Source organism: Hyaena hyaena, unplaced genomic scaffold (assembly GCF_003009895.1).
Source record: "Hyaena hyaena isolate Hyena2069 unplaced genomic scaffold, ASM300989v1 scaffold_492, whole genome shotgun sequence".
In the NCBI taxonomy this organism is placed as follows: domain Eukaryota; kingdom Metazoa; phylum Chordata; class Mammalia; order Carnivora; family Hyaenidae; genus Hyaena; species Hyaena hyaena.
Window position 1 is genome coordinate 1,041,477 of NW_024081124.1, and position 23,641 is coordinate 1,065,117.

General features: G+C 67.6%; 2 protein-coding genes across 2 annotated transcripts in view; one reads left to right on the top strand and one right to left on the bottom strand.

Moving 5' to 3' along the window:
- Positions 1–9: 9 nt before the first annotated feature.
- MYBBP1A (MYB binding protein 1a) lies at positions 10–12,161 on the top strand. The gene is made up of 26 exons (XM_039254490.1): positions 10–234; positions 371–466; positions 1,095–1,178; positions 1,281–1,355; positions 1,456–1,563; positions 2,329–2,504; positions 2,792–2,959; positions 3,071–3,188; positions 3,979–4,274; positions 4,503–4,613; positions 5,039–5,164; positions 5,247–5,414; positions 5,501–5,600; positions 6,771–6,867; positions 7,005–7,156; positions 7,411–7,491; positions 7,576–7,731; positions 7,807–7,989; positions 8,085–8,242; positions 9,144–9,384; positions 9,586–9,711; positions 9,791–9,859; positions 10,323–10,436; positions 10,622–10,723; positions 11,160–11,296; positions 11,400–12,161. The coding sequence occupies exons 1-26, from the start codon at positions 28–30 to the stop codon at positions 11,875–11,877; spliced, it is 3,927 nt and encodes a 1,308-aa protein (XP_039110421.1). The 5' UTR covers positions 10–27; the 3' UTR covers positions 11,878–12,161.
- Positions 12,162–12,972: 811 nt separating this feature from the next.
- Positions 12,973–23,641, bottom strand: part of SPNS2 (sphingolipid transporter 2) — a 30,774-nt gene continuing 20,105 nt past the window's right edge. The window contains exons 3-13 of the mRNA XM_039254491.1: positions 21,263–21,399; positions 17,561–17,712; positions 17,330–17,396; positions 16,419–16,561; positions 16,054–16,206; positions 15,778–15,967; positions 15,385–15,450; positions 13,960–14,058; positions 13,727–13,890; positions 13,425–13,471; positions 12,973–13,065 (exon numbers count right to left, since the gene is read on the bottom strand). Of these exons, the coding sequence (XP_039110422.1) occupies positions 13,429–13,471; positions 13,727–13,890; positions 13,960–14,058; positions 15,385–15,450; positions 15,778–15,967; positions 16,054–16,206; positions 16,419–16,561; positions 17,330–17,396; positions 17,561–17,712; positions 21,263–21,399 (1,214 nt within the window). The 3' untranslated portion in view covers positions 12,973–13,065; positions 13,425–13,428. The remainder of the gene's footprint in view (positions 13,066–13,424; positions 13,472–13,726; positions 13,891–13,959; positions 14,059–15,384; positions 15,451–15,777; positions 15,968–16,053; positions 16,207–16,418; positions 16,562–17,329; positions 17,397–17,560; positions 17,713–21,262; positions 21,400–23,641) is intronic.

Genomic DNA, 23,641 nt, shown 5'->3' on the forward strand with positions numbered 1-23,641 from the left:
TCTTCAGGGCCCACGTGTTCGAGGAGCATGGCGGAGATGGAGAGTCAGGACGTCGCTGGGCCCGCGGCCCCCGGGGAGGCGGGCAAGAGCAGCGCCCGGCCCGCCGACCGTGAGGGCCTGCTGAAGCACAGCCGCGAGTTCCTGGACTTCTTCTGGGACATTGCGAAGCCGCAGCAGGAGACGCGGCTTGAGGCCACGGAGAAGCTGCTGGAGCACCTGCGCGCGAGGCCGGAGGTACGGCGGCGGGGCCGGGGCGGGGGCTGCGTGCGGGCGGCATCGAAGCGCGGCGGGGCCGGTAGCGGGGCCGGGGGGCGGGGGTGGGCCAGCGCGGGGCGACCCTCCACACCCGCGGATGCGCTTGGTTCCGCAGGGATCGGAGATGAAGTACGCCCTGAAGCGCCTCATCACGGGGCTCGGGGTCGGGAGAGAGACCGCCCGGCCCTGCTACAGTCTGGCCCTGGCACAGGTGAGGTGGCGGCTCCCGGAAGGGCCCAGGCTGCTGGTCGTGGCGCTGGGGAGTGAGGAGGGCAGCGGTCTGAGCGGAAGCCTGGGGGGGGGGGCGGGGTGGGCTGATGTCCTCACGTGGAGGCGGGAAAAGCGTCTCAGCGAGGCCGGCATCCCGAGAAGCCCCGGCAGGTGGAGGAGGAGGATGGTAGTGGGCTGGCCAGCCTCTGAGGTCTGTCTGCTGGGGAGAGTCTGCTCTGGGGTGGCTTAGCTTACTTGTGCAAGGCTCAGGGCTCTCTTCAGCTGGTTGGTCATAGGCCACCCCTGCGGAACGTGGGCAGCTGGTGGGGAGGGCGGGGAGTAAGTTCCAGTCATTTAGGGAGGTTCTGGAAGAGCTGAGTAGGCTGTGGAGACACACTGGGCATCTCAGGCCATCTAGGAGCCGGAGGAGATGCCCCCTGAACCTGGAGTGGTGGTGAGGCAGGGAGGAAGGGCTCGGCTTCACCTGAGCAGCGCTGCTCCTCACCAGCGCTGTTTGGGGCGGTGGTCCAGGGCCTTGGGGCCGGGAGTCAAGGAGGCGGAATCTCTTGGGTGGGGCTGGATGTCCCCCTGAATCCCTCTCCCCCTCCTGCCCCACCCCCACTCCGCAGCTGTTACAGACTTTCGAAGACATCCCCTTGTGCGGGATCCTGCAGCAGATCCAGGAGAAGCATGACCTGCAGAAGGTTAAGAAGGTGAGACTGGGTGGCTTTACGGGGATCTCAGCACAACCCCCCCCCCCGGCCCCCGGTGGGGACGCCAGGCTCTTCTCACCCGTGCCTGAAATTCTTTTCCAGGCAACGATGAGACCCGCTCTTTTTGCAAACCTGTTTGGGGTGCTCGCCCTCTTTCAGTCAGGCAGGCTGGTGAAGGTGAGAGCTTTGGCGCCGGGGGGAAGCGCACTGGCTTGGGAGTGGCGGGCGGGGACGGTGGCACGGCCTCCTCACGCCCTCTCCCCGCTGCGGGCACCAGGACTCCGAGGCGCTGATGAAGTCGGTGAAGCTGCTGCAGATCCTGGCCCAGCACCACAGCCACCTGCAGGAGCAGCCGCAGAAGGCCCTGGTGGACATCCTGTCAGAGGTACGGGCTGCACAGCTGTTCCCCGGGCACAGCGACGGGGCGAACGCCCTAGAGCAGTGTCGACCCGTAGAAACCTGAGAGCGCGCAACTTGGCGTTGATTGGGACCTCGATTAAAAAGCGGGACGGAAGCGAGAGTCGTTTAGTGACGCGTTTTACGTTCTCTATCAAGTTTCTGGAATCTGGCACATGTGTTATACTTAACGCACGTCTCCCCTCGGGTCAGCACATTCCAAGAGCCCAGGGGCTGCCGTGTTGGACGGTGCAGTTTCTAGAACAGTCCCTGGCCTGTGGCGAGTGTCTTCTGGACAGAGCTGGCCCCCAGGTCCTTGCTGCCCTGTACCTGGCACATGGAGGTGGGCTCGTCACCGGAACCCTTGGCTCCCGAGGACAAGACCAGCACTGGCGCAGCCCCAGCCCCAGAGCGGGAAGGACTTGGCTTCAAGTTCCAGCTCTCTACTCAGGGTCCTTCATGTAGGAAAAGAGCTAGTCAAGAAAAAAACGAGCAGTAATCGAGAGGGTTAAAAGGGAAGCCGGTTAATTAGTGTTAGCTGGGTAGTTGATAAAAATTCCACTTCTTGGGACTGGGGATTTGAGCTTCTCGACAATGCCTTGTACTGGTTCTGATGCCTCGTGGTGGGTTATGGCTGTGCCATGTCAGACAAGCACTGTGTTGGGTCCTCAGGGAGCCTGGCAAGCAGGTGGAAGGGGAGGGCCATCGGGTGCTGGGAGGGGCCCTTCCCCCAATCTGTGCCTCCCGTCCCCAGGTCCCGAAGGCCATGCTGCAGGAGATCCTGCCCAAAGTCCTCAGAGCCGACTTGAATTCAGTGCTTGGCTCCCCCGAGCACCTACAGCTCTTCCTCTTGGCCCAGCAGAAGGTGCCCAGAAAGCTCGAGGAGCTGATGGGACCGGTCAACCTGTTCTCGGATGAGAACATCCCCAGGTTCGAGGGGATTGGAGGGTGGCTGCCCTGGCCCACTGACTGGTGGTGTGGATTGGCGCGGGGGGGGAGGGGGGGCGTTCCTGCAGGTGCGAGGGGGCTAGAGATGGGCTGCACCGGGGGTGGAGGGAGGGTGTTCCTTCAGGTGTGAGGGGTGGAGATGGGCTGCACCTGGGGCGGGCGTTCCTGCCGTGGGAGGAGGTTGGAGATGGGCTGCCCTGGCCCTCCACAGACTGGTGCTGTGGCAGGGGGCGTGTTCCCGCTTTCTGAGTCCCCCCCGCCCCTCCCAGACTGGTGAAAGTACTGAAGATGGCTGCCTCGTCCGTGAAGAAGGAGCGGAGGCTGCCCGCCGTGGCTCTGGACCTGCTCCGCCTGGCGCTGCAGGAGGGCAAGTTCCCACGGTTCTGGAAGGACATTGTGGAGCAGGGGCTGCTGAAGAAGCAGTCCTGGCCGGTCAGGTGCGTGCGGTGCCGGTCCTCAGCCTCTCCCCTGCGTGTTGGGGGGGCGGGCTCGGGGCCTACGTCCACTGGGGCACCTGGACCCTGACGGGCTCCGCCTGCGCCCAGCAGCTACCTGTGCTTCCGCCTGCTGGGTGCGGCCCTGCCCCTGCTGTCCACAGAGCAGCTGCCCCTGGTGATGCGGGGGGACCTGATCCGGCATTTTGGGGAGCACGTGGTCACTGCTAAGGTGAGTGTCGCCCCCAGCAGCCCAGCACTGCCAGGAGGGTCGGGGCGCCAGGTCCTGGCAGGGAAGGGGCAGGCCATCTCGGATCAGCGGTTTCTGGTTTGCTGCACATGTGGGGCTCTTCCTCCCTCGGTGGTCTTGCTTGGGAACCAGGGTTCCGTTCCTCAGGGTGAGGTGAGCTACCTGAGTCCCCCAGACCCCCCCACACCAGCTGCAGGGAGCCCTGTGCCCACCAGCGTGCCCTGCACTAGGCCCGAGCACCAGACAGGAGAAGCAGGTGCCGGTTAGGAGCTCGGGGTCGGGAGCCAGACTGAGGGTCCTGCTTTAGACGCCACTGCTCACTGGCCGTGTGACCCTTCCCTGGGGTTGTCCCTGACCAAGACCAGAAGAGCAGTGTCTCCCTTGGCCTCTGTGAGGACAGCAGGGTGAAAGCCCAAGGAGGTTAGGTGCCCAGGAGGTGGCACTGTGATGCCACCGTGGGGACAGGGTGGCCCTCGAGGGCGGTGCTCCGCTTTGAGCCCCTCAGTGACAGCTAGGAGCTGGAGACCTGGGTGTGGACCCAAGTCAGGTCGGTGGCCCAGCCTGGACAATAGCCTGTTCTGGTGCGGGGGGGGGTGGGGGTGAGGGGGGGCCTGCTGGGGCCCTTGGATGAGGCCTGTGTGCCCTGGGTCGGGGTGACTGAGGGGGACCTGGCTGTGTGCCGGGCCTCAGGTGCACCTGTTGGAAAAGAGGCCTCTGGGGCTGTGGGACCCCTCCTGGCTGGTGACCCTGTTGTCGGGCCTGACTTTCACAGCTCCCAAACCAGTTCAGGTTTGCTCCGGAGATGAATGAGTACGTGGGCGCCTTCCTGGACGGCTGCCGCGATGACCCCGAGCGGCAGCTGGCCGTGGTGGTGGCCTTCACCTCCGTCACCAACCAGGGCCTCCCTGTCCTGCCTACCTTCTGGAGGGTTGTGCGGTTCCTGAGTCCCACTGCACTCAAGGGCTACGTGGCCTGGCTGCGGACCATGTTTCTCCAGCCCGACCTGGACTCCCTGGTGGATTTCAGCACCAGCAACCAGAAGAAGGCCCAGGACGCTTCGCTGCATGTGTGAGTGGGCCCTCTGCCCGGAGACCGCACCCTCGTTCCTCAGGCCTGGGGCTCGGGAGGGGACGGGGAGGAGAGGGCCAGAGCCGAGCCATCACCCCCAAAAAGGCCCACGTGTCTCCGTGCTGGAGGCGTGGGTGCACAGGTCTGTTTCCTGTCCATGGGCTGGGGCAGGGGAGGGCCGTGCTGCCATCTCTGAGTGGCTCCCGTCCCCTGGCTCCCACCCCCCAGGCCGGAGAGAGCCGTGTCTCGGCTGCGGAAGTGGGTCATCCTGCGCCTGGTCAGCATCGTGGACGCCTTGCACACAGAGAAGGAGGAGGCCGTGATTGAGGAGGTGGCCAGGTGTGAGCAGGCTGCGCCCCTGGCTTCCTGCAGGGACAGCGTGGGGCCTCGAGCCTGTTCTGCTGTGGTCTCCCGGGAGCCAACAGTCAGCTTGTCGGGTCGTTGGTGGGAGCAGGCCCTTCCTGCCCCTTAGGCAGAGGGGCTCTGGGGAACATCCTTGGGGGGCCCTGAAAGGAGGGGCCCCGGGGAGCGTGGAGCGGCAGCGTCAGGGAAGCCCCAGCGGCGGCCTCGCCTGCGGCGCCGACGCAGCCTCACATGCACCCCCGTTCCCACGGACAGGCTGTGGTTCTGTCCGCAGTTCAGGCCGAGTTCTGTTTGGTTGGAGGTGCGGACTGGGGAACTGTCCCTCAGCCGCCAGGCCCTGGCGGCGCCCTCCGTGGGGGGGGGGCCTGCTGAGACCCGTGGCTTCCCCTCCCCCGCCCCAGGTTTTGTTTCTTCCACTCGTTCTTTGAAGCGAAGAAGCCCACGCCCCAGATCCCAGAGACGGAGCAGCGGTTTTCCTTTCCTCTGGAGGCCCGGGCCCGGGAGGTGGTCAGCAGAGCCTTCTTCAGGTGGGGCGGCTGCGGGGAGGGCAGGTGGCCCGGGGGACCCTCGGGGGCCCAGCTGGTGACCCCCGCGCCTGCGTCCCCCCAGCCTGCTGCAGACGCTCAGCTCCCAGTACAGGCAGGCGCCCGAGCAGACGCAGGACAGCCAGCCCTGGACCCAGCGCCTGGTCCGGTTCGCCGACTTGCTGCTGAACCACAGCCGGAACGCGGCCGCCCTGACGCCCTTCACGGCGCTGCAGCGCCAAGCCTGGGACCGGTGAGGGGGTGGGGGTCCTGGGGAGCCGGTGGGACGCCCTGGGGTCCTGAGGGCAGTGGCCTGAGAGCGTGCCCGGCTCCCCCCAGGATGCTGCAGACAGTGCAGGAGCTGGAGGCTGCCTCCTCCGGGGCCAAGGCTGCTGCCTTCCAGCACCTGCTGCTCCTGGTGGGCATCCACCTCTTCAAGGTACGGCTCTTGGGGTCCAGGCACCACAGCCTTCCGACAGGCGGGGGGCGGTGCGAGGGGGGGGGCAGGGGGGGCTGGGCCCTGGGTGGATTACCGCCCGAGAACAACTGCTCCATCCACGTCGTGGCCCGAGCTTTCCACGTGGCGTCTCTCATTTGTGACCCCCCCCTCCCCGGGTTACGGGTGTGATAACTGGCAGTCAGGCCACATAGCTGTGGGGGCTCAGACACCAGGTCTGCCCGCACTGCCCCCCCGGGGCCCCCAGCATCGCCTCACTGAGTACAGGTGGTGGGCGTGGAGGGGGCAGTGCAGCCTTCCAGGGGCCGCCTGTCCCCACGGGAGCTTCCGCCTGCTGTGGTCCCTGCGGATGAGGTCCTGACTGCTTCTGCAGGCTCACCTCGGGGACACGGGGGGGTGGGCTAGCGCGTTCTCTGCCCCCCCCCCCCCCCCCCCTGTCCTGTGGTGCATCGTGTCCCCCACATTGGTCGTCGGATGCCCGACAGGGGCATCTTTAGAACCAGTCTTGTCTCCTTTCCTGTGTCAGCAACTCGTGATTCTCCTGTTTCGTCTGGTTTCCCAGGAGCTTTTCCTCCCAGGGCGGCGGGGGTGGGGGGTGGGGGGGGGTGGTCTTGACTGTCGCCGCTGTGGTTGTGGTTTATGCTTCCGGGCTGCAGACACTCTGAGCTCAGCCTGTAGGCCAGTCGGGCGTGTGGTCACGTGGTGACCGCCCCCTCCCCCCAGCGGTTACTGAAAGGGCCGGTCTTCGGGCTCCTGTCTGCCTTTCCGCTGCCGCAGTCACACAGCCCGTCTTCGCCTCCCCCGACTCACAGGGCCGCAGCCGCAGTCTGGGCTTAGCCAGGCAAGTGGGGTTAAATTGGATTTGAATGCGTTCAGGTTAACGAATTCGGGTACTTTAACGACGCGGAGGTGGGCGCGCGATGACAGTCTAGTGCTGCAGCCCCGGCTGGGGCCCGCTTGCACAGACCTGACCTGGCTGACGTCGTCAGGCCCTGCGGCTGCATGTGGCTCCCGGGTCCCGTGTGAGGGGCTGGCCGAGGCAGGCTGGGGGTCTGTAGACCTCGGACACCAGCTGCTCCCGCTTGACAGGCCCCTCCCCTGGCTCAGCAAGCGGGGGAATGGGCCCCGTTTCTGATTCCTCGTCCTGCCCAGTCCCCCACAGAGAGTTGTGACCTCCTGGGTGACATCCAGACGTGTATCAAGAAGAGCCTGGGGGAGAAGACCCGCCGGACCCGCTCCAAGGCCACCAGTGGGTCACTGTCCCCGGGTCGTGGGGTGGGGCATGAACGGGCGGTGGTGCCCGTGGAGCCGGGGTCACTGTCCCCAGGGCGGGGGCGGGGCACCAACGGGGCAGTGGTGGCCGTGGCTCAGCGGGTCCCCCTGCAGATCCCCAGGAGCCGCCGTGGGTCGAGGTGCTGGTGGAGATCCTGCTCGCCCTCCTGGCCCAGCCCAGCCACCTGATGCGCCAGGTGGCCCGCAGCGTGTTCGGCCACATCTGCTCCCACCTGACCCCGCGTGCCCTGCAGCTGATCTTGGATGTAAGTTGGGCCTGTGGGGAACCGGGTCCCGGGGTGGGGCCTTCCTGGCACCAGGCTGCCTCACAGCTGTCCCTTCAGGGAGTCCCACTCCCTGGGCCGCCCCGAGGGGCTCTGGGGGTGGTGCTGTGGTCATCTCTCCTGCCTCGTCTTCGTCCCCGAAGTGGGCACATTTTGGCGCACACGGCACAGGGCGTGGCTGGAGGTGTGGGGAGGGCGGAGCCCGTGATGGGGCAGCCGACTGGGGATCCCTGCAGGTGCTGAACCCCGAGAAGGACGCGGAGGAGGACAGCGTGGTGGTCACGGACGGCCCTGAGGAGCCGCCGGAGAGCGCAGAGGTGCGTGCACCGGGGGCCGAGGGGGCGGGCGCACTTGCGGGCGCGTCGCGGGCGACCGGAGGTGCAGTGTGGTGGCCCCTGCAGGACGGGAGCTCCGACGGCGAGAACGACAGGGCCTCGGCCGGCGACGACGACAGCGACGACGACAGCGACGACAGCGAGGAAGAGGAGCGCGACGCGGACGTGGACCAGGGCTTCCGGGAGCAGCTGATGGCGGTGCTGCGGGCGGGAAAGGCGCTGGTGAGCAGCGGGGCGGGGGCGGGGCAGGGCGGGGGCGCCCGGAGGCCAGCGGCTCACGGGGCGTCGGGGCGTCAGGGCGCCGTGGACGGTGAGGACGACGGGGACGACGGGGACGAGCTGGGGGACGAGGCCATGATGGCGCTGGACCAGAGCCTGGCCAGCCTCTTCGCCGAGCAGAAGCTGCGCGTCCAGGCCCGGAAGGACGAGAAGAATAAGCTGCGGAAGGAGAAGGTGCTGCGGCGAGACTTCCAGATCCGGGTGAGCCAACGGCGCCGCGTCCCCCTCCCCCCCGCCCTCCCGGCGGGCGCGTCCCCCACACCGCTGAGCCCGCCGCCCGCCCGTCCCGGCAGCAGGTCCTGGACCTGATCGAGGTGCTGGTGACCAAGCAGCCGGAGAACCCGCTGGTGCTGGAGCTGCTCGAGCCGCTGCTGGAGGTCATCCGGCGGAGCATGCGCACCAGCAGCACCAAGCAGGAGCAGGACCTGCTGCACAAGACGGCCCGCATCTTCACGTGAGCGCGGCCCCCTCCTCCCGGCACTGGGCGCCGGCCCTCCCGCACCCCCGTCCCCCCCACCCCCAGCACTCAGCGCGGGCTCTCCCCCGTCCCCTGCCCCACCACGCTCGGTGTGGGCTTCTTGCCAGACCCACGATTTTGGGAACCGGTGTCTGCTCCCTTGGTTGCCACGCTGAGAAAGCAGACGGAGGGACGGCACAGATGTCCGGGGCGGGGCGGGGCCGGGGGTGGAGGGGAGGCTAGAGCACAGTGTGGGGAGGACCCCGGGGCCTGTCCTGAGGGAGCAGGGGAGCCTTCCCGGGAAAGCCGTCACGTTCCTCAGGCCCGGGGGCCACAGGCAGGGCAGAAAGCGGGTCTCCCGAGGGGGTCTGGTCACACAGAGTAAGGCCCCGAGGCCCGCACCCCAGCAGTGTTGGGGGTCCACAGAGCTGTTCCCGGAGGGGGCTCTGGTGGGGGCTGGTTTGCCTTTAGGAGGGACACTGAGTGCGGACGGGCCAGCCAGGAGCAGGGGCCCAGCAAGAGATGGCGTAGGTGCTGGGTGCAGACCTGCTTTCCGGAGCCCAGGCGTGGCCTACAGACTCGAGGTGCCTACGTCACGGGGGGCGGGGAGCTGGACGGACGGTGCCCCGGGTGACGCCGCCTGGCTGTCCCTGCCACCTGCCCGGGCAGTGTTGAGGTTGTTGAGTGACCCGGCTCTCTTTCCCCGGGAACACAGACCCTGGTGTACAAAGGGCTCAGGGGCCGCTGTCCCGCAGGGGACGGGTGCACACAGCCTGCCAGGGGCGCAGCCTGGCCCGTGAGGGCTGGTTTCTCTGGCTCCTGCTCAGCAGCTGCAGGACCCCATCCTGTTCTGCGCGGAGGGAGAGGAGGTGTGGTAACCACCCCCCCTCCCCCCCAGGCACCACCTGTGCCGCTCCCGGCACTACTGCCACGACGTGGGACGCCTCGTGGGGACCCTGTACGCCCAGGTGGAGCGGCTGGTGCGGCAGGCCAGCCACCAGGCTGACGCCTCCATCTCCCTCTACTACTTCAATGCGGCGCTCTACCTTCTCCGTGTCTTGAAAGGCAACGCAGCCAGCAAGCCCGTCTCTAAGACCCCGAAGAAGGAGAAAGCCAGCTCCAAACCCAGTGGCTCAGAGGTGAGCAGCCCAGCCCAGGAGGGCTTAGCTAACAGCACACACAGGCAGCGGGCCGGGTCCACCTGCCCATTTCACAGATCGGGAGTTGAGGCCACGCCTCCCAGGGGCCCAGCTGTCAGCCTTCTGGAGGCAGCCCGGGCTCTGCCCTGTACTAGGCACCCTCTCCCCAGCATGACACAGGTTCTCTCTCATGTGACCCAGGCTGCTGGCGGCTTGGATTTGAGCCTTGTGACCCCGATCTACTCGTCCGCGCTGACCTCCTTCCTGACCAAGCGCAACAGCCCGCTCACCGTTCCTATGTTCCTCAGCCTGTTTTCCCGGCACCCAGTGAGTATAGGGGTCGGCCCGCCCCGGGGCCCTTGCTCGGCCCAGTCCCCCCCTCGCCACCCTCTCACTGCCTCCGTAGGTGCTCTGTAAGAGTCTGCTGCCCGTTGTGATCCAGCATGTGACGGGCCCAGCACGGCCCCGCCATCAGGTAGGGACTTCCCAGATCCCGGCCCTGGGCCTGCTTTACCCGCCGTGACTCCCCATTGGCTGCCCAGGCCAGGGCAGCCCCACCCCTGCCCCTTTGGGGGGTCAGCCCTGCCCTGCATGGGTACAGGGTCACGGGAAAGGGGACGCCTCGCTTCCACCACTGCCACATCCGTGGCCTGAACCCTCAGGTGCCTCAGTGCACAGTCGATCTTTGTGGCGGGGGCCCTTAGCTGTCCCCAGGCCTCATCGAGTGGGACGGGGCTTGTGAGTCTGGAGGAAGATGGCCCTGAGTCTGGGAGCGGGCCGGGCACTGTCCCAGCTGCCACCTCTGTGCAGCGGGGGGCCCTTGCTGCTCCTGGTGAGAGCCGTGGGGACGGGCAGGTGGGACCCCCAGCAACAGGCCCCCGGAGCTTTGGGCCCGCACACTGAGGCCCCTGTGGCCGTGTCCACCCCCACCTCCCCAGGCTCAGGCCTGCGTGCTGCTCCAGAAGACCCTGCCCACGCGAGAGCTGCGAGTGTGCTTTGAGGACCCTGAGTGGGAGCAGCTGGTCAGCCAGGTCTTGGCGAAGGTCACGGAGGTAAGGGCTGCAGCGGGAGGGGGGCACTGCCATGTTCCCATCCAGGGTGTTTCTCCGGGCCCTGAGCCTGGGGGCTGGCTGTGTCTAGGCTGCCCTCCCCCCAGCCCAGTGACCTCCCCTCCGGTGGGCTCCGGGGTCTGGCAGGCCGCCCTGCAGCGCAGCTCAGCTGGCCGTCTCCTCCCTAGAATCTGCGGTCGCTGGGGGAGGCCCAGACCAAGTCGGAGCAGCAGAAGGAGCTGTCGTCCCTGGGGCTGCTCAACACCCTCTTCAGGACCGTTCACCAGGAGGTGGGCGCGGGAGGGGCGCCCACGGGAGGACGCGAGGAGGGCCCTGGCCGGCAGGTTTCTAGGCCTGGGAAGGTCTGGCATGTGGAGTGAGACACTCATGGGCCCCTAGGAGCTGGTGGGGGGTGTGCTTAGTGAGGATGCTGGTCAGAGCCCACATGCAGCCATTGTGGGGAGGAGGTTCCCGGCCCAGGGCTCGCGGGCCTCGGGCACCAGCGCGAGGACGGTTCTGGGGCCAGTGGGTTTCAGAATTAACCCGTCCACTGAGTGGGGTCAAGGAAGGGGTGGGGCCTTCTGGCTGCGGGAAGGGGATTCTCCTTCCTTCCCAGGTGAGGGAGGGTGTGAGGTACAGGTGGGGGGGTGGGGGGACTAGGGACCCAGAGCCGGGAAGAGGCCCTGTCTCCCGTCCCGGCTGCAGCCACTGTTTCCCTCCCCGTAGAAGCTGACTGTGGACCTGACCTCCGTCCTGGGCGTGCTGCAGAGCAAGCAGCCAAGTCTCCAGCAGAGAGAGCGCGCGGCCGGCTCCAGCCGCCTCTACGACCTCTACTGGCAGGCCATGAAGGCCCTCGGGGTCCAGTACGTGCCGGGAGGGGGGGCGGGGGCGCTCCGGGGCAGCTTCCATCCCTCAGGACCACAGGGGTGGGTCCCTTCTGCCCTGATTTTGCTCGCTTTCTCCCAGGCGCCCCAAGTCAGGGAAGAAGGATGTCAAGGAAGTCCCCGACGTCGCCCAGCAGCCCGTCAGTGCAAAGAGAAAGAAAAAGGGGTTCTTGCCAGAGACCAAGAAGCGTAAGAAACGCAAGTCGGAGGGGCCCGCACCAGAGGAGGGCGCCAAGCCTGCAGCCGCGGGCGAGAAGCAGCCCCCCAGCCGGGGCAAGAGGAAGAGGAACAGGAGGAAGGCCCTGGACCCCGACCCCACCCCCACCCCCGCCCGGACCCCGAAGCCGCAGAAGCAGCAGCGGAAGCTGTCCCCCGTGGAGCCTGCCGGTACGAAGCAGCCTCCAAAGGACCTGCCCGCCAAGGGGGTCTCCGGCAAGTCCCCGCAGTCCGCGCTGCCACGGAAGAAGGCCAGGTTGTCTTTGGCCAGCAGGAGCCCCAGTCTCCTCCAGAGCGCGGCCAAGAGGAAGAAAGCCCAGCTCCGGAAGGCCAGGAAGCCCTGAGCGCCACCCCCTCTCGGCCCCCAGTTCTCGCCCGGACTGACAAGCTGCCCGTGAAGTTCCGGCACCTGGCACTGGGGGGCGCCGGTGGCTGCTGGCGGCGTGCACAGCCCGCGTGCTCCCCAGGCTGCGCTGCTGGGAGAGCCAGCTGCCGAGGTTTAAATAGCTTTATTCCTTCATTTACAAGAGGAATATATTTGGCTTTTCTCTTAAGACTCTGAGATTCACAATCAGCAGCTCTAAAAAATAAAGGAGGAGTTTGGCTTCCGGAAGGAAGAGGAGGCGAACTTGGACCTGGTTCTTGTACAACAAGAAAACATCGCTGGGGCCCCGGTTGAGGCTGGGGTGGGAGGCGGCCAGGCTGGTCGTTGGGGGCTCCCCCCCCGCAGGTGCCCCAGAGCTGGGCGAGGAGCGGGGGCCGCTAGCTTGCACACACTGAAGCCACACCGGCGGGAACGATGGGGCAAAGCGTGGTCTGGGCTGGCGCTGGGGGCCTCCCACCCGCCACCTGGGCTCCAGCCAGGGGGCAGCGTGGGGGGCGGGGTCAGGGCTGGGGAGGTGCACGTGGGGGCCTGTCCCGGAGCCCCGGCCGCTGGGCTGTGGAGTCGGGGGTGGCCCTGGGCCTGCGATGTCAGGTCCCCGTTGGGCGGCCCTCACCGGGGAGACCTCCAGGCCGAGCTCCAGCCCTGGCAGCGGAGCCCACTGTCCTCCGGAGGGACGTGCCCAGCAGCGTCCCTGGCGTCCCCTGGTCAGAGCCTGACGCGCCTCCCTGAGGCCTGGGCCGCCGCTCCTCCGTGCAGTCCAGGGTCTTCGAAGCTGCCGTGTGGGAAGGTCCAGCCGCCCGGCTCCAGGGTCAGGGGAGGGCAGAGGCCTCCCAGGACCACGTAAGGTAGTGACCGGCCGGGCTCCCCCCACAGACTTGCTGGGGGCTGGGACCTCCCTGGGCCCTGCAGCCCAGCCCTGGGGCTGGGCGTCTGTCTGTCCGTGCGGCTCCCCCACACGTAGCTTTCCAGGTCAGTTGAGGACACGGTGTCTCGGAGCCATGACCACTCCGCAGCCCCACACCAGAGAGGGTGGGTGCCCAGCCTTGGGTCACACAGAAAGCTTCGGGTCAGCCCAGCAGGGCCGGGACGCCCTGGGATGCCTCCCAGGTAGGGCGTCAGTGAGGCCTCTTCGCGGTCCCGGAGGCACCTAGAGAGAGAGGCCAGGTCACTGGGGGGGCTCCCTGCTGCTGGAAAATATGGGCCTTTCTGGGGGTGGCGGGGAACGTGGGGGTCAGTGACCCTGGAACCCGCACTGCTGGGAAGTGTGGCCCCTGGGGGCCAGGCCCTTAGGAAGGTCAAAGGTAGGAGTCTCCTGGTGCTCGGGGGATGGAGCAGGGCTTCCTGCCAGTCCTGGCCCGGCCCTGCCCCATCAGTCAACGGGCACCATTTCCAGAGGAAGTGGGCCGTGCCCAGGGAAAGAAGTGCCTCTGGAGAAGCTGCCCCTGCTTCCAGAACGTACCCCAGGGCCCAGCAAGGGCTGCCCGCCCCCCATCCGGCTGCACTCACGGCCTCAGACTTTGAGGGGTGCGGGTGGCATCGCCAGCTGGTTCACCCTGGGGGAGAGACGGGCGGGGGTCAAGGCGGCAGGTCAGCGGCGGCCGGGCCCGGGCACTGCTCTGGCGCATCGCATCTCGGGGGCCGGCTGGCCCGTCGTGCCGGGCAGGGACCTCGTCAGCCCCAGGGGAAGGTGGGAGAGCCCAGGGGTGGGGAGAGGAGAGGCAGGAGTGAAGGAGAGAAGAGAGAGAAGTCAGGGACCTGGAGAAGGACGGGCGGCCCCTGCGCCCCCCCCCCCGGCCCCGCCCACTCACTGCTGCTCGGCCTTGGCGCGGTCGCCCAGGAAGAAGAGGGCCGTGGCCAGGAAGAACATGCCACCCAGGACCACCACGAAGGGGCAGAGCATGAGCGCGTAGCCCAGGCTCAGGAACTCCCAGAGCGGGGAGTCCTTGGTGCTCTGGCGGATCAGGTCGGAGATCTGTGAGGGTGGGGGCGCGTCAGGGGCCGCCTCCCGAAGCCGCCCCCACCCGGCCTCGCCCCTACTCACAAAGCCAATGAGGTAGGGGCTCCCGGCGTCCCCCAGCAGGTGCGAGGTGAAGCTCTGCAGGGCCACGGCCGTGGCCCGTCTCGTGGGGATGACCACGTACTGTGCGAGAGGCAGCCGGTCAGAGGCCACGTCCCCGCGGTCACCGCACCCCCCTGGGCCCTCCCACGCCGGACAGGCCGCTCGAGGTTCTGCACGGGGCTTGTGCTGTGGAGCCCACGCGATGGTCCCGGGAAACCGTCCCCGGGCACACGGGTGACACGTAGGCCTCAGTCTCACGTGCCCACGAGCTGAAGGCCAGGCTGCTTCCTCCCCAGGAAGACCCGGCAAGGCCCAGGCTGGCCAAAGAGGGGGTGAGGCTGGTCCAGTCCCACACAGGGGTGCCCCCAGCCCCCCGGGCCAGGCAGCCCTGCCTCCAGGGAGCGCAGCTCCAAGTGTGCAGAGCCCCCCGCACCCCCCCAGCCCCGGCAGCCACGCCCTCCGGGCCCCTTGTTACAGGGCTGGGGGAAGGGCTGCATCCGATGGGATTGTGTGGCCCCGTTTCCAGCAGTGATTAGTCATGTGGCTGTGACACTTAATAAAATAAAATGGGACACGATTTCCCTGGGCCCCAGACCCTGCCCACAGCTGGGGGCGAGCACAGGGGTCCTGCCCGGCGCCAGCAGCACTGGACACAGACGCCCCTTCCTTCCCCTCGCCCGGCTCCATGCTGCACCAGGGGGCTGAGCCCGACCCCGTGGCCCCCGGCCCACTGAAGGAGGCAAGCAAGGCAGACTTCCTGGAGGAGACCTGGCAGGGCCCCAGCGCCAGGCAGACTCTGATCTCCTGGGCTGTCTCATAGGGTGGCCCCGAACCCCACGTGACCCCCAGGAGGCCTGCCCCGGCGGCTCCGGGACTCTCCCGGCCGCAGACCCACATGCCCCTCTCCCACCCCTCCTGGCCCTGACGGGCGATCCCCAGGAACAGCAGAGGTCACCCCACCCCTCAGACACTGCAAGTTATCAGGGCCACACCCCCTCCCGGCTGCGGCTCAGACAGCCCTTTGTCCCCGGCTAGCTGGTCTGGAACCCATTGTTGGCCCCGTGAAGACGGCCTCTGTCCGCCCAGCCCAGCCGCAGGCGCTCAGGCGGGAGCGCCGGGGCCCCGGGCCGGGCCGGGCTGGGCGGGCAGGGCCTGTGGCGCTCAGACCAGGGGAGGAGGCCAGCCTGGCACTACCAGCCTCCCGGCCATGCCCAGCCGGCAGACAGTCCCCTCCCCACCCAGCCCTGTGCCCGGCCCTCCTGCTGGCCTGGCCCCTGCTTTCAGGCCATTAAGCCCGATCCCCTCCCTGCCTCCAGGCCCACCCCCCACAACCCCCCCCCCCACCCGGCCTCCTGTCCCCGGAGCCAGGAGGCCGGGGGTGGCCCAAAGGAACCTTGCCTGCCTCACCATGAGGATGTCCGCGGTGATGGCCCAGTTAGAGAACAGCAGCGTCTCCCCAACAAAGATGCAGATCTGCTCGGGAGAGATCAGAGCAGCCGTCAGGGCCCCCGCAGCTGCCCCAGGCCGCTCCCTGGCCGTGGGCAGGGAGGCCCCTCCCCCAGCTCCCATCCCCCTTGGGGCTTGCGTCTCCTGGCGGGGGGTGACCCTCAGGCTCCGAGGAGTCTGCAGGATCCAGGGGGACCCCAAGCCTGGCCGGTGGCCTGGACGGGCGGGGCAGGGGGCAGGGGGCAGGGGGCGGGCAGTGGACAGGAGCCTCCCCAAGGGGAGGGGGCCTGCAGGCCAGAGCGCACTTCCCAGGCCAGGGGCCACCCACCCCCTGGGCACCCCCGTCACACTCACGTAGGCGCCCACAATGCTGCTCTTGGCGGCCACGAAGATGAGGCAGATGAAGATGGCGGAGCCCAGCATGCCCACCGCACACACCAGTGGGTCAGCCCGCTGCGTCCGCAGGCGGCACCAGCGCGTGGCTCCTGCCCCCGTGACCACACCCAGAAAGCCAGTAAAGCAAGTGATGGCCCCGAAGATGAGGCTGCAGGGACAGACGGCACGGGGTGCAGGTTGGGCGGGGGCGAGGCTGGGCGGGGCGCCCCCACCTCGCCCCCCGCCCGGCCCCACCTGTCCTTGGCCCCGCAGGGTGGGCTGCTGCACGAGTCTGCCGTCTTCTGCACGACCTGGGCCCGGTGCAAGTACAGCGGGATCCACATGCCCAGGGCCCCTGTGGCGAAGGACACGGCCGACGTGGCCAGGGAGGAGAAGACGTAGCTGCGGCTGGGGAGAGGCCAGGGCGGCAGCACTGAGCAGGGGACGCCCACCCCAGGCAGCCCTCCCTCGGGCCCGGGCTGCAGGGATAAGCGCCAGGGGCACCGTGAGCAGCAGGGGTCCTGCGCCCCAGCCCCCATCCCCCACAGGGCCATGCTGCACAGGGGGCCTTGCACCCCCCGAGCCCCCACACCCCCCCGAGCCCTCCTGGCAGCACTCACTTGCGGATCAGGGCCCTCATGTCCCGCAGCCAGGAGGTCCGCACCTTGAGCTGCCCCCCGAGCTGGTCAGCGTGGCCTCTCTTGGTGGCCGGGACCAGGATCAGGATGAGGGTTCCTGTGACCATGCCCACAACGGGGGACACCTGGGAGGGCGAGGGCAGGCAGGTGGCACCCAGGGCCCGGTGGGCGGGCGGGGTCACTGCTGCGGCCGGAGCCCCCTGGGAGGGCCAGGTGGGAGGGGGCGGAAGGAGAGCAAACTGACCACGGGATGAATGGACAGATGGAAAGAGCGATGGACAGGCCCTGGAGTGGGGGCGGGGGGCGGGGGGCGGGGGGCACGAAGCCCCAGCGAACGGATCCGGTGGGTGTGCCCTGTCGGGACAGAGCCGCCCGGGCCTGGGCCCTGTCCGCATGGAGGACGCCAGCCCCTCCTGAGCGGGAGCCCACGGAGGCCCGTCCCCGCCCCCGCCCCCCGCGAGCCCCCCGCGAGCCCCGGCGGGGGGAGTTCCTCTCCGAGTGCCCCATCAAGAAATTCCACGGAGGCTGCTTCCTTCCTGCTTTTGAGGAAAAAACACTTTGTCTTAAGCTTCCGCTGCTCTGCGAGACTGGGGATCTCTGTTTCCTCTGATTGCCCTGTCCTGGGGCCTTGGCAGACTTGCCTGAGTCCCCCCTCGGGACAGGAAGGGGCTCCAGACCCCCGGGGCCCCGCGCACAGGGCTCTTCCCAGCCCTGCCCCCAACACAGCACCAGGCTCCAGCTGGACGCACCTTCGCGGACCTGGGACTTCCTGACACGCGGGAGAGCCCCTCGTCCCATCCAGGGGCCCTGAGGCCGCAGGACCACTGACTGGGTCTGGCTCCCCAGCTCCCCACGTGCCCTGATCTGCGGACCCCAGGCTGGGGTGTCCTTACCCGCAAGGCCCAGCGCCAGTCTCCAGCCGCCTGCTTCACGCTGGAGCCCGTGATGTAGCCCAGGCCGCTGCAGACAAGACAGCGCAGGGGACAGGGTGCTTACCAGTCGGTGGGGCCGCCAGCCGCCCGCCCACCCCGCCTGCCGGCTGCCTCCGCCCGTCGGGGTTGCAGAGCACCAAGCCCAGGGAGAGGGTGTTGGGACGTCCACAGGGACCCTGCCCAGACCCTCACCTGCCCAGCGGGATGGCAAAGTAGAAGACGGACAGCATGAGCGTGCGCGTGTTCTTGGTGAAGAGGTCGCCTATGATGGTGGGCGCGATGGTGGAGTAGCTGGCCTCGCCGATGCCCACCAGCCCCCGCGACAAGACCAGCAGCCAGAAGTGCTGGAGGAGGGGCAGAGAATGGGCCCCTTGCTCCTCTGCCCGACCCCCCCCCCCGTCCCCCCCAGCTCCCGCGGGCCCGGGAGCCGGCGCATAACGTGGAGCCCAAGCCCCGACTCGGCCGCAACGACGCTCCGGGCCCCCAGGACCCTCCGCACAGGCCCGGCACTGGGGTGGCTCTGGCCTCCCGCGGGTTGACGGCTCTAAGTGCGGCCCACAGGGGACACCTCTTCCCCGGGCTCCGGCCCCACCTGGGGAGCTTCGAGTCACCCCACTCCTTGTCCCGCCCGAGGCAGGCAGCGGGGCTGACCCTGGCAGCTCGGAGGACCCCGTGTGCAGGAGGGGTGGGCAGCCCCCCCGCCCCCGCGTCACAGCCAGGAGCCCGGCTGAGCCAGGAAGGGTGGGCCCCTGCCAGCTGCCAGGGTCCTCCCCCTTTGATGTGGACCCGGCCCTCCAGCTGCCCAGGGCCTGAGAACCCAGCCTGGCCATCTTTCCCCGGCCCCACCCTGACCACCCGTCCGGCCAGCCACCACCACCCACACGCTAGCCGGCCCCGGCTCCTCTCCCCTCCCCCCGGCCTGAACCGCCCTCTGCGTCGTCGGCCTGCCCGTGCCCCTCCTCCACCTCGGGGTCCCCCACCTGCTCACCTCACTGCCTCTCCCCGGGGGCTGTCTGCCCACCTTGCCGTTGGGCCGTCTTGTGCGCGTTTGCGTGAGCTTTTCACGCATCGTGTGTATTGATCCCCGGGACACGGGCACACGCACCAGGCACCTCGGCTCCCTCCGCGGGGAGCGTCACCACGCAGACGCTCGGTGTCGCTGAGCGTGATGCGTCAGCCTGGCGATTTCCCTCATCCTGCTCAGACCCCGTCCCGAAATGACGACGACACCCTCCCACGCGCTGTTCGCGAGAGATTCTGGAGGCGAGAGTTCCTCCGCGAGTGGACAGGGCGTCCAGTGGCCCCCACGCCCCCCGGGGACCCCCTCCCCGAGCACGTCCCGCTCCCTCTTCCTGCACGGGCACCGTGCTTCCTGCCCCACACCTCGCCTCTGCCCTCTGCGGGTTTGAAGCCCGCTGGTCCCGCCTAATAAAGATCCGGGCCACACTTGCGCCACGAGGTCTTAACCGGGCATCACCGGACCGCCACGAACGCCCGTGCATGTGCGAGCCGCTGCGTGCCCACGAGCCGGGCTTTCTCCCTCGGGACGCACCTCGAAGTAAGCGGCCGGGCGTGGGACGCGGGCCCCCGGCGTCGTGCAGGATCCTGGCGCTCCCCGCGGAGGCCCCGCCCGCCAGTTCGGTTCACACCGCCAGCGGCAGCGTTAGTAACACTTGGCGACCCCTGCCTTGCTAATTATCGCCCGTCTGATGGGTGTGAGGCGGTGTCTCAGTGTTGTTTCAATTTGCACTTCCCTGATGACTCGGGACCCAGGCCGGGCCCCAGCCCCTCCCGGAACTGCCTGCGCCGCGCGCTGCCCGCGGCCTACGGGGTGGCCCGCTTCCCCGCGCATTTCGAGTTCTCAGTCTTTACAGACTTTGCTTTTGCCTTTATTCTCACCCGTCTGGACCCTGTTTTGAAATAGGCTTTATCTTTCGTCCCGACGGACGGTCCACCCTCCGCAAGCTGCCCGAGGCGCACGTGTCGCCCGACGCTCGGCGCCCGCGGAAAGGGCCGCCAGCCTGCCGCCCTGGCTGAACGGCCGCGCCTGATGACCGACGGGCAGGCCGCCCCCACGCCGCTTCTCACGACGCTCCTGGCTCTTCCCGGACACGGTCTCTGCCAGATCAGCTTCAGAGTCACACTGCCAGGCCCTGCCAGAAACCGCCCGCCCGCCCGTGGCCGCCGCCAGCCTACAGACTTGCGCCAGCCCCCCCCCCCCCCCCCCCCCCCCCCCCCCCCCGCCCCGCCNCCCCCCCCCCCCCCCCCCCCCCCCCCCCCGGCTGCGGCATCGCGGTCCGGCTCGCTGCTCCGTCCCAGACTGGCAGCCCAGGCCAGCTGACCGGGGGCCCGGCAAGGCCCGGGGGGCCCCACAGGCTTCTGGTCCAGGCCCCATTTTCGACCATGGCCGTCAGGCTCACCTGACACTCTGGGCCCGATCCCTCCGTGAGGCAACGCTGTAGCCCCAAACCTGCCTCCAGCCTCTTCCGGGCCGGCGCCGACCTCAGCGGAGGCCCAGACCCTCCAACCTGGCACTTGAAGTTCACTATGACCTGGTGTTTTCCTTTCCAGCAAAACCCTCCTCCTCCTTGGGGGACCCATGGGCACACCCACGTTACTGCCTCGGGGGTCTGCTCCCGCCGCCCAGCCTGTCCACCAAAGGCCTCACCTCCCTGATCCGCCTGCCCAGCTCACATGCCACCTCCTCCAGGAAGCTTTCCCTGACCCCATGGATTTCAAGAGACTGCTCTCTCCTCAGCCAGGGCTCTCGGCACCCTGCACAGCCCCCCAGGACGGGGAGACAGGGTCTTCTCCCTCGTGCCAGAGGCCAAACGCTCCTTGAATACAGACCTTGGTCTTTTCTCCTTCCTCTATTTCCCTCTATAGCAGCCACCATGTGATTGTCCTTCCTCAGCTTGAACACTCCTACTGATGAGAGACTCACTACCTATCAAAGCAACGTATCTCCCTTGTGAATCAGAAAGAATAGAAATGATAACTCATTGAACGCTGCCACGGTCCAGGGTCTGGGCACTGACCAGCTCAGTGATTTCTTACAATAAACCTTCCAGCTGAGAAGCACTATTCCCATTCTACAGATGAAGGAACTGAGGCCAAGGCTGAATGGACAACAGAGCTGGGACATTCACACCCAGAACTGTGGGAGCAGAGTCTGGAACTCCTTGCTTACGAAGCGATGTTCGCTGCCCTCGGACTCTGACCCAGGGAGTCAGCGGGTTGCTGGGCAAAGAGCAAGCTGTGTGGGGCACCCGCCCGGCTGAGTCAGTACGCATGGGACTCTTGACCTTGGGGTCATGCGTTCAAGCCCTGTTTTGGGCATAGAGTTTACTTTAAAAAATAAAGTAAAAGGGGCACTGGGGGGCTCACTGTCGGTTGCACGCCCAGCTCTTGACTTGGCTCAGGTCATGATCCCAGGGTCATGGGATCAAGCACCGTGTCGGGCTCTGAGCTGCGCACGGAGCCTGCTTGGGATTCTCTCTCTCCCCGCCCCTCCCCTGCTCACACTCAAGCTCTAAAAACAAAAGAGGAAACTGTGCAAGGCACAGAGAGGGGCCGTGACTCACCTGGGGTCACACAGCAAGATGCTGGCAGAGCTGGGGCTAGAATCAGGGGCCTTGCCTCCTGGACCAGGCTGGTTCTGCCGTTCCCGGCATGGACCCCAGCTCAGGGGCAGGTCGGAAGGAGGGTGCCACACGAGGCTGCAAGGCCCCAGGCGGGGCTCGCAGGGGGAGGCCCTTCCTCGCAAGGCCAGCTTACAAAGCAGCCTCAAAGCCCCGCTCCCACCGCACTGGGACGACCGCGTCTGCGACTCGAGCAGAGATGGGGGGGAGGGAGCGCAGGGGGGCTGGGGGGGCGGGGGGCGCGGGGCCTCACCTGCTGAGGGATGAAGGAGCTGGAGAAGGTGACCGCCGACCAGAAGAAGATGCCGCAGCTGAGGATGACCTTCCTGTTGAAGCGGTCGCCCAGGTAGCCGAAGATGGGGGCGGCCACCATGAAGCTGCAGATGAACACTGCGGGGAGACGGGGCCGTGACGCGGGGCCGGGCCCACCCCGGGCAGCGCAACCCTGCGACCGCGGCCCGGCCTGTCCGGCGGGTGACCCGTGGAGGGCTCTAGTCCCTGAGGACAGAGGCGCCGAGCGGCTCCTGCGGCAGGAGCTCACCGCCGGCGTCTCGCGTGTCCTTCCACGGCTGCCTCCTCGCGGAAGTGGGGGCGAGACCGGCCCAAGCCCCCCCCCCCCCGGAAGAAGTCCCGTGGGGACCTGACCCCATCTGTCCAACTCCGGAGCCCACGTCCTCACACCTCACCACACTGCTGTCCTTATACTGGGGACGGAGGTTCAGAGAGGGGAAGGGGCCCGGCCAAGGCCACACAGCCAAGCTCGCGCCGCGCCGCCTGCACAGGCCTTCCCGGCGCCTGGAATCCCGGTCATTCGTCCCCTCGCTCATTCATCCATTCAGCAAACGGGCAAAAAGCCCTGCCTTCTCGGGCAGGAGAGAGAAACACGGGGCAGGAGTGTGCCTAGCGCACGTCAAGCACAGAGGCCAGAGCGGCGGCTGCGGCCGAGGACACAGCACGGGGCGATGCGGCCTGGTTTTGCACTAGAACGAGACAGAAGACTCCGTGGGGAGTGACGGGAGGGGCCCTGGGGCCCCAGGTGGTGCCAAGAGGCAGGCCAGGCCTAGGGGTCAGGGAGCGAGGGGCGGGCCCGGGCCTCCCCGGGAAGGCAGTCCCGCAGCTGACGGGCAGATGGCCGGACAAAGGCCGGGGGCGCGCGGACAGGGTGGCCAGGTGGCCGGGCTCTGACCGCCAGGCAGAGGTTGTGCACGGGCTTGGCTTCTCCCTCAGACGCAGGCGGGGAGGGGGGAAGGGTGGACAGACTCCGTGAAGGAGGGAGGGGGCCTGGCCGGAGGGCAGTGACCGTCTCTCTCTCGTCCGACTGAGCAGGACAGTGTGTGGCTGCAGGGAAACTGGGGCCTCGGGCCACAGCGGGGCCACAGCGGGGCCACAGGGGGGCGTGGGCTTGGGCAGCGACACTGCCGGGCTCGGAGCTCTGTTCCTTCCCAGCCGGGTGGCCCTGAGCAGGTCACAACCTCTCTGTTCTCAGGTCACTGGTGTCCTGATAAATGTCCAACAGCTGGCTCTCCAGTAAAGCGGGGCTGGGGTGGGGGCCCTGATGCGTGGTGCCGCGGGCTGTCGCGGCGTGAGCGAGCCCACCGAGGGTGACCGCAGGCTGCGAGGTGTTACCGGCCGGGGCCGGAGGAGTCCACACACCCGTTTCCACCAACACATCAACAGCCTGAATAACCTCGGGGGTGCAGGTGATGGCAACAGGCGGTGAAGGAATCGGGGAAGGAGAATTTTGAGTATTTACGACCTGTGGTTTCAACACAAGATGTTAAATCACCAGTTTACACACTTTAGCTGTTACTAATGGCTTTGCTCAACCACCAGCTCGCACGACGCCGGAGGATTAACAGTCGCCTCTCGCGGGCTGGTGGAGGCCGTGCGCCGAGTGGCAGCTTCCTCATCCGTACGACGCAGGTGAAACTAGCGACTCCCGGTGCCAAGCGCAGCCAGAGATAAGGCGCAAGGTGTGGACACCACGCCCTGCCCGAGCGGACGGCCTCGGGCAACACCGGGCCCTTGCTGAGATCCGTCAACACAGAAATCACTTCCTCGTAACCAGAAAAAGACCTTTTCCTGCCAGGCCTGCCTCGCAGGACCTGCCTGGCACCAGACCGGGGTGCGGGCACAAGGGAGACGTGGGTCCCTCAGGACTCGTGTGTATTAGGGGAGGAGGAAGGACCGTTCCCTCTGAGCCTGTCTGTGCCAAGCGGGGAGTGGGCACAAGGAATCAGAGGGAGAGTGACCCCCGGTGCCGCCGGGGGCAGATCCCATCCAGGGGCTGCCCGGCTTGAAGGGGCTGAAGTGCCGGGAAAGCCCCCAGGAGGGCCAGCGCTCGCCAGGATGGTGAAGAGAGGCTTCACAGAGGCGGTGATGTCAGAGCCGGGCACTGAGGGGTGCGTAGGAGTTTGCCAGCAACGCTAATACTAAAATCCAGAATACACACGAACATAGAAGTTACAAATCTTACGACGATACCGTGCACAGTTAACGAGGCCCCGGTTATATCACCTACGAACACCTTGGGCAGCCCGAGCACGTGCTGGACATGAGCCCGGGCTCCCTCGCTTGTCCCTCACTGTCACCTTCACCCCCCAGGACGGCGCTGGAGGCCGGTTTGTCTCGC